We start from the raw sequence: 9,701 nt of genomic DNA, 5'->3' as shown, positions 1-9,701 counted from the left end.
TCTACGGCACGTACGCCACTTCCTTCGCATACTTCTCCGTTATTAGCGTACAAGTGCCCATTCTGACGGGCCTATTACTTGTTCAAAAGACAACAGCTGGCCGTTTTTACCAGTGTTGTCAACGCAAACTGTCCGGATCCGGAAATAAAAGCAAATAAAGGCTGTTTATGCAAATAATCGAGCCCGTTTGTCAACCGTATAAAAGCCAAGAAACAAAATGTCAATTTGACTTCGAGACTTCCCTGGAATTCTATGAGTCGACATACATACATAACTACAGACTTAAAGGCAAATAAGATAGAAATGCGTATTGTTTTTGCTGTTGTTGTCACGTTTTTCGTTTCATCGAGTTTCAAATCACTCCCGCCACTAAAGAAGTTTTCACTTCAAAAAGTGGAGGGTTCAGGATAGAGATGGGCGCGGGATATCGGGATCCACGAGACCCACGGTACTGATTTCAAATTGGACGGGATGTGCGGTATCGGGAAGGTCTGTTAAATTTTGTGGGCGGGACGGGACCAAAATACTTTCCTGACACTACCGAAAAAATCGCAACTTCTGTAAATTCGGAAAATCTTCCTTAAAAACGATGTGTGAAATATGCACGTTTTTATGTTTTATTGGGACGAAAACGAACAGCAAAGCAAAACAAAATAATCGGAAGATGCCAGATCTATATTTTTTTTGTTATTTAAAATTAATTTGAAAGACATGCGAATTTTTCTTAGTGATAGATTTTGGACCCATGGGATCCGCGGAACAATTCTGAAAAACGTCGGGATGGGTGGGTTCGGGGCTTAAAAATTGAATTTCGGGATGAGCGGGATCGGGACTAAATATTTAGTCCGTGCCCATCTCTAGTTCAGGAACTATACGGAGCCTATCTTCATGTTGTACTCGACCATAGCTAGAACCTACACTAGGTTTTATTTCGGGTGTATTTCATGACCTTGTTTTTGTAGCACCATGTTATTAATAAAAGAGACTGATGTAAAGCGTAAATAACATTGTGGCCACAGTATTAAAACGAAGAAAATTATAATTGTCTGACTAAAACGTGATAACCGTTAACAATTGGCGAAAAAACTAGATACATATTTTCTCAGTAACTTTGATAATATCGGGTGACCATAAACAAAATCTGTAGATAAGTCATCTTGCGTTGCCCCTCTTTTATGATTACCTGGCTGCGTCCCAGCACATAGACATATTTACGATAATAAATCTTTCCAGAAAAAGTCAGTTGCTTCTGATCTAATCTATGTTCTTTGTTTTCGTATTTATTAATGTTTAGTACACCTCCGTACTTACACATAAAAATATGAATATAATTTTTAATTTCTTTTGTTATGACATTTACATGCATTTACAAAATAAGCACTTTTGAAAATACCGCAAAATTTAGTTTTCATTAAAATTCAGAAAAAAAATATTCTAATTGAACAAAAATGTTCTATCAAACTAACTGCTCAGTGTTAAGGATGCAATCGATATTACTACGGCAACTGTAGTCCACTTGCGTTGTATATTTGTTGCTTTATCTGAAAGTAAAAGAATATGGAATATAATATGTATGAAATAGATTGAGCATGTTTTTATTATTCCAAAAATTATCTGCGGAAGCACATCTACTTATATTTAAAAATTAAAACAAGTAATTATTAAGCAGAAAACAAAACCGACTTCAATTTCCATACAATAATTTAAGATTATCGTTAATTTCTTCAAGATCCAATGTTTGGATCTAAACCAAATTAGTATGGGACCAACGTTGAGGAACCATCTTTCCTAAAAAAAAAAGCATTATAGAAATCGGTTATGCGGTAACATACATAAAAAAAATATTCCGACGAATTGATAACCTTCTCATTTTTTGAAGTCAGTTAAAAAAGGTATTCATCTGATGTCGAAACTCTCGACTTTACACACGGTGTTACGTAAAGACGCTATATTAAATAAAAGGCCAGTATGTCAAACAAATCAAACATTTATTATAAGCGTAGTGATATTAGAGCTTAAAAAAATGTTATAATAATTCAGAAAAAATATTTTTTTTTTTTAAATTCAAACATAATAAATATTCAAGGTGCATTAAAAATATGTTCTCAAGGAGTTTTTTCCATTTCGTTTATATTTTCGAAAACTGCTTTTGTTGAAGAAAACATTTGAAAAAAAACATTGTTAGATCTTTTCTGTTTTTGACTTATCGTGAACCATGCACGCTCAGCGCCTGTGCGCGCAACGTGTTCACTAGAAAGCGCGTACAGGACCAACTAACAATTATCTCATATTTCCGACTTTTAACGTAACCTCATATAATAATGATGGCATTTATGGTATTTTTAAGGCATTTTTAGGTTAAGTTTAGTATTGGAGCTATGTGTTGATATAATCCCATTAATTCCATTTTTTTGGAGTTCACACATAACATTATTACCAGGGAACGGATTTTTAGGACCTAAAAACCTACAAAAAAAGGGAAAATAGGCAGGAAAAGGCACTAGAAGGAAAAATATGGTACTAAATAAAAACAAAAACCGAAAACTAATCAAAAAATACATTTATTTTAGAAATGTTTATTTTACAAGTAAAAACAGAAAATCTATGAACTATAAGTTTCATTATATCAAAAATTTGTACTTTGAATCTTTGACTATTTTCTCCATTTGAGTTCTTGACTCGCAAAACTTTAATCGCTATAGTTGTAGTAACATTGAAACACAAGATGCATTTTGAAGTTTTCTGGCACAATTTTTATTCGACTGATGAAAAGCCTTAAATGTACTAAACGTGCGCTCGACGTGAGTTGATACAAGTGGCACCCAATTTAAATATGGAACGTTTAAAACTTTCATATTATCCGGAATAAGGGCTTTTTTCTTGCCCTTTACAATTAAAGTTAGTATAGGCGAATATCTTAAAAAAGGCAAAAAGAGGCAACTTCAGAGTATATATGGAATCATGGAAAGCTAAATCGTGGTCATTCTTAATCAAATATACTCTATCTTTTTAGCAGAAAAAAGGCAATTTCCATAAAATCCGTTCCCTGATTATTACAAACATATGGGCTGAATTTCGGAGTTATATATGCACCGGTGCACTTTTTATTGCATTTTTAAGACGTTTTTGAGGTTAGGTTTACTTATATGGGAGGTATGCTTTAAAATAAATAGATCTCGCCAATTTTTCGTTCTTTTTTTCTTTTATTTGTCTCCATAAATGTTGCGAACAGAACATTGAGGTTATACGCCGACTCCTTCTATTTGTCCAAAAAAATGTATGGGGCTGTACCACTGTGCGACGTTGAACACTTGAACAATCACAATAAAAAAATTATTAGACATAAAATTTACATACTTATGGTTGACTGATGGCGCTAGAATCATACAGTTGGGTGTGAACTCCAAAAAAATGAACTTGATCAGATTATTTTAACACATAGTAAGCTTAACCTAAAAATGCCTTAAAAATACCACAAATGCCATCATTATTATACATATAAGGTTATGTTAAAAGTCGCAAATATGAGCCAATTGTAAGTTGCTCCTGTACGCGCTTTCTAGTGAACACGTTGCGCGCATAGGCGGTGAGCGTGCATGGTTCACGATGCGTGCGCGCTGTGACAATGTTGCTGTAAGTCAAAAACAGAAAAGATCTAAAAATTTTTTTTTACAAATATTTTCTTCAATAAATGCAGTTTTCGAAAATATAAACGAAATGGGAAAAACTCATTGAGAACATATTTTTAATGCAACTTGAATATTTATAATGTTTGAATGAAGTAATTTTTTTTTTCTAAATTATAAAAATATATCTTTTTAAAGCTCTAATGTCCCCACGCTTACAAAAAAGAATTTATCAACTTTCGTCAAACATGATTCAATAATAAAAGGTTTGCTCAAAAAACAGTTTTCTCGCTCCCTCTTGACAAAATCGGCTCCCTTAGCAAGGCACTGTGTGTGGGTTCGTGTGTGTGTGCAAAGCGTTTGTAAGGGAGCTAAGGGAGTGTCAAATCTAATGTCACTAATGAGCAAACCTTTAATTATTGAATCATGTTCGTCAAATACTTTAAGAGAAAATGAATTTTGAAAAAAAGGATGCTTAAAAATATATTAAATTAAATTAAAAAAAAAATATTCAGAATTCCTTTCACATCTATAAACCTCTCTACCCACAAATTTTCACGCAAAAATTCGAACTAGACTGAAGTCCGAGGTCCAGTTGAGAAATGTTCACCCATACATAGATTACGACTGAATATGGCCATCAGTGTTGCCATTAAGATTTTCCGAATAGATTTAGCTATTTTCCGAATAGATTTAGCGTTTTTATTTGGGTTTATTTTGTTTAGTGTAAGGTATGGAATGAAAAATAAAGACAAATGCTATCATGATATTTTACTTCGGCGAGTTCTCATTTAAAAAAATAAGAACTCATAATATGTATAAAAATATTCGAATTCATCTGCAACTAAACACACCCATGATGATGAATACAAATAAATAAATAATAAAACGTATTGAGAAGTTTTGAAAATTTTTTCTTCCTTACTTAATACAATTTTTTAAAAAAATATTGTTAATTCTATAACAAAAGCCATGTAAATTAAATTTTCAAACTTTCTGGAGAATTAATAAAATTGGAAAAATTAAAACAGAATGTTCATCAAAATATGAACTTTTTTCCCGAATTAAAAAAAAAAAATTGGAGAGCGCAGTTTTGTCAGAATTTGTTTGCATATTTTAAGCTAAAAATTTAAAACATATTTAGTTGGTGTGCTTATTAAATACAACATTCTCATAAAAATGTTGGCTGAAAGGTAAATACCGAATTTTCGCTAAACGAATTTTCGAGTACGAATGAAATTTAATAGGTGTTCGAACATCAAAAATCAAAGTAAAGCTACATATATCATATCCAAGCTACCGACTGCAACTTTTCCAATTTTTAGAACTTAAGGGCTAACTATAATATGAATAAGCAAGCGTATGCAAACGTGCGAATACACATAAATCGTATTCTGAAACTATAAGGAGCGTTCCTTATCTCCCAGAAAGAGTCAGAAAAAGTCCGTAGTAGTCAGATTTAGTCCAAAAAGCGTTCCTTAACTCGAAAATGACAGAAAAAATGAGAGAGCAACACTCAGTGAGAGTGACTCTCTTCAGTCAGATTTAGTCAGAATAATTTTTTCTGGCAAAATCCTGAAAAGTGTCAAATTCAACTGAATTTCAATTAACGGAAATTAAAGAATACGCAAATAGTGAGAATAATCTAAAAAGTAAAAAAAGTGAATTGAAATTGGAAGGAGGCAAAAAATAATTGATATAGTGTTTATTGTGCTTGTGCTTGTGTGAATGTGTCTTGCACATACATTTCCATTCTTATTTGACATTAGTTTTGTTGTTGCCATTCTTTGGACTAAAAATTTGGTTTTTTGCGTTCCTTTACTTTTCCTGTTATTCTCTTTTAGTGAGCGCATTTTGCTTACGCTCTGGCATTTTGACACTTTTCAGATTTTAGTCCAAAAAGATAAGGAATGAACCTGCTATGTGCTTAACATCAAGTTTCGTTAAGTTTCGCCAAACGTCATTTGCTTAAAGAAAGAGCGATACTGATCGCACCTTCCGTACGGAATCAGCAGTTTGTCCTCGTACGTATGTATGTACATATGTAACACATGCAGTGTTGACGCATTGATATTTTTTTACAGAAATTGGTATTTTTTTCTTTATTTATCATATTTGGTAATTTGGTAACTTATTTTTCAACTTGGTAACTTTTTCGATTCAGTCCTACATGTAACACAGGTCAAAAGAAGTTCTGGTTCCACATCCACAGGAAGTGGGCCGTAAGTGTTTCCTTCTACAGAAACACCAGGTTATCCTGAAAGTTTCGTAAGGCGAACAGTAGTTCGGCGTTTCTAGGTTACTATAATTGTGTGATCTAGAACAAACTGCTTGATAGTGGCTATTGTTATATCTAACGCATTTAGGCAACACTGAACTCATGTAAGTAAAATATAGCCACCTAAAAGTCTACACTACGTTGCTTATGCATTTGACAGACTTTTCGTTCATTTTCATAGTTAGCCCTTTACACTGCACAAGAAGCACAAAAGCAGTAGCAGCCGCCGTTAGTTTGAAACACGAAGTCTATTCCAGGGGCTTCACGATTTGCAGGATTTTACAAGAAGTCGTTCCCGGTCGCCACCTTTTATAAGGTTTATTAATGGCGAAAGCAGCTTTTCCTGTAAATCCACATAATATCCATAAATCCACATAAATCCACATAAATTTAAAATTGCCCTTAGCCCTTTTTTTAGCCCTTTGGAGAATTGATTCATACTTGGCATGAAAAAGTTGTATATGCTTAATTTGTTTTTAATTTGATGAATGATTTTTTGAAATTGACAAATTGAAATTTTTTGAAGATGATTTTTTAAACCATGAAATACTGATATATATATGTAGATGTGGAAGATTAAGTTCACGATATTGCAGTTGTGAATTAAAAAAAAAAAAAACAATGTTTAACAAAATGCTAGAAAAAATATGAACTTTCGGCTGTAAACATTTCGATCTTTCCTCGACCTCATTTGTAAAGAAATAAATATTATACCAGCATGCTGGTAAGTTATATGCTTCGAGCCTGATGGTACAATCACTTGGTGGAACCAGCAAGCTGGTGTCGTATATTTTCCCTTTTTTAAAAAGGGGTTTTTGGCTGGAAAAATATTAGCTTTTTTTCCAGAGTTCATTTGTTTTTATATACCATTACTTATTGAAAATGTTTGCGTGTATACTTATCTAAGTAAACAATTTTAGCTACCATTTTTAGCCACAACGACTTATTTTAGCTCTTTTTTAGCCCTTTTTTTAAAGGCATTTAGCTACCACTAAAAATTTTTCGCGGCAACACTGGAATTGACCTTATTTCCATTGACCTTATTACCTGTCATCTTATAACCCTTACTGAGTAGAATTCTATTTTCTGGGTTGTCGGAAAAGGGGGGCGGAAGTATTTTTGCGCAGAACTTCTTTCCGCGTAGGCGGCCTTCGGCCGCGCTTATGGTTATAACACTTAATAACTAGAATTTTCCTTTCTGTGTTGCCGGAAAAGAGGGGGTGGAAGTATTTTTGCGCATAACTTCTTTTTGCGTAGGCGGCCTTCGGCCGTGGTTAGGGATTATAACCCTTACTAAGTAAAATTCTTCTTTCTGTGTTGCCGGAAAAGGGGGGCGGAAAAATTTTGTGCAGAACTTCTTTCTGCGTAGACGGCCTCCGGCCGTGCTTAGGAATTGTAACCCTTACTAAGAAGAAGTACATAATTCATATTAGAAAAAAACGAAATTATCCATATGCACACTTTCGTTTGAAAACCGAAATAATGCATATAACCAAAAACGAAATAATGCATGAAATAATGTGAAAAACGAAGTAATGCATACATGCACAGTTTCGGTTCAAAACCGAAATAATGCATAAGTGAAAAACGAAGTAATGCATACATGAACAGTTTCGGTTCAAAACCGAAATAATGCATACATAGGTGAAAAACCGAAATAAAGCATACATGCACAGGTTCGGTGGAAACCGAAATAATGTCTAAATGCACAGTTTCCATATGCGCAATTTCGGTGCCACTTTTGGATTTTGCTGCCATATTTTACTCGCAGTAGTAAATAAAGGGTTCAAAAAAACATTTAACATGAAAAAGATTGTTAATATTAAAAAAAAATCACTGTATGCACATTATGCACATATTTATTTTCAAGACTGATTTTATTATGCTAGTGTCAAGATGATAAATAAAGTAATATTTAAATATGCGAATACATATATGATATTTATATTTTTAATAAACGATGTGCACGTATTGAATTGAAAACTTTAATTATTCAATTCCTTTAAATTCAAGGCATTTTCAGTTCCTGTAAGATTAAAAAATAGACTTATCACCTTTTAACTTCCAGTTTTCTATATTTGTTTTACGTCCTATTGAAAAATTATAACCGGAACACGTATAGACAAGTTTTAACAAACTTTTTTTTTTGTTATTTAATTTATATTACTTGTTTTTAATAGTGTATTCTGCAATATTCAAACAAAATTCAACGAACTTTCGTAAAACTTCAAGTTGTTAATCGGAATAATAAAAAAATGATGTACGCAGTTTTGTAGTTCATTAAATTATAGTACAATAAAGTGAAAGTTTGATGTTGCTAAAAAATCCTTTGATTTTTGAGGGATATTTTTTTTTCCAGCGGTGCTGTGCATTTTTTCCGTACCAAAAAAGTGTAGAACGTACCTTTTATGTTTTATTAACAACACCAATCTAGCGTCGTAAAATTAGCGCCTTTGTTATCGTTAACGGCAACAGCTGATTTGGCGCTAATGGATGTTGTTAGGGAAACGTTTACTGAATAGGTAAATTGGTAAAATTGCCGCTTAGCTGACTTAACAATAACAAGAGTTGTTAAAATCGCGTCGTGAATCGCACCACAGGTCACTTTAATGTTTCCGAGGCAGAGCTGGCTGTAGAATTGTTGAACAGATGGCAACTCTTTAAAAAAAAAAATAAAACCAGTTTGTACATTACAGGCTAAGCGCTTTACTTTGACACCTTACTTTTGAAAATCGAGCCTACGGTGCAGATCTTATGTCCTGGACAAAAAATCCCTTCACGTATCATCTATCAATATATATAAAAATGAAATGTTTTCCGTATGACGGCGATGCCTGACCAAACGGCTAAACCGATTTCAATTCCGTAAAAAGTACTTTTTTGGAGCTTCTGTGTGGAAGGTTTTTCAATTAAAAAAAATTTGAAATTTTTTGTTGTTGTCGCCGAAAAATGAAGAATGCCGAGACGTCCCGATTTCACAATTTCATAGAGTTTCCTGTACATTAAATGGCACTAAACTACTAAACGTCAGGATAGGTTTGGTTCATATTTGGAACATATAACAGTACCATAAAATAAATATTTCTTCCAAAAATTTGCTCGCTAGGTGGCGCTGGGGTCAGGATATTCCTAAAAATTGCATTCACTTGCCGATTTGGCTCATATTTTGAACATAAGTTAGCCAATTGAAAAGGAATATTTGGACTAAAAAATTACACGATAGGAGGCGCTGGGGTGGGGATATTCTCAAAAATTATTTTACGCTAAGAGAAGGATAGATATCTACTATATAATTTTCGAAGTATATATGTATGTATGTATGTGCCAGGTTGCAGCCTAAACGGACGGACAGAATCGAACGAAATTTGGGCAGAGTATTGCCGTGACACCTGGGCTTATATTAGGGAAATTTTTTATCAGCTATAAGTTCGGAACCATAAGCCCCACGAACTTGAAATTTGGTATGCACGCACAGCTACGGTAGGTGCTTATAGTAAGGTATGTATATATACATGAGTTTGTAAACGAGGGAGTGGCACATCCAATACGCGTGGAAGTTTCATCAGCTATAACTTCGAAATCATAAGTCACATGAACTTTGAATTTTGATGCAGACATATCTATGGTGGGCGCTTATAAATGAGTTTGTAGAAGGGGGGGCGTGGAACATCCCATAGGCGTGGAATATTTATCAGCTATTACTTCGTAACCATAAGCCCCATGAACTTGAAATTTGGTATGCAGGCACAGCTACGGTTGGTGATTATAGTAAGGTGTATACGAATGAGTTTATAAAA

General features: G+C 33.6%; 1 protein-coding gene across 3 annotated transcripts in view; it reads right to left on the bottom strand.

The window, feature by feature from the left end:
• Positions 1-1,247: 1,247 nt before the first annotated feature.
• The window catches only part of LOC118742317, a 32,899-nt gene continuing 24,445 nt past the window's right edge, over positions 1,248-9,701 (bottom strand). For all 3 annotated transcript variants that reach the window (XM_036474304.1, XM_036474301.1, XM_036474302.1), the window contains exon 7: positions 1,248-1,541. In XM_036474304.1, coding sequence (XP_036330197.1) covers positions 1,538-1,541 — 4 coding nt within the window. In that variant the 3' untranslated portion in view covers positions 1,248-1,537. The remainder of the gene's footprint in view (positions 1,542-9,701) is intronic.

Source organism: Rhagoletis pomonella, unplaced genomic scaffold (assembly GCF_013731165.1).
Source record: "Rhagoletis pomonella isolate Grant_MI unplaced genomic scaffold, Rhpom_1.0 Rhpom_scaffold_00007, whole genome shotgun sequence".
NCBI lineage: Eukaryota > Metazoa > Arthropoda > Insecta > Diptera > Tephritidae > Rhagoletis > Rhagoletis pomonella.
This window is presented reverse-complemented; position numbering and strand designations above follow the sequence as displayed.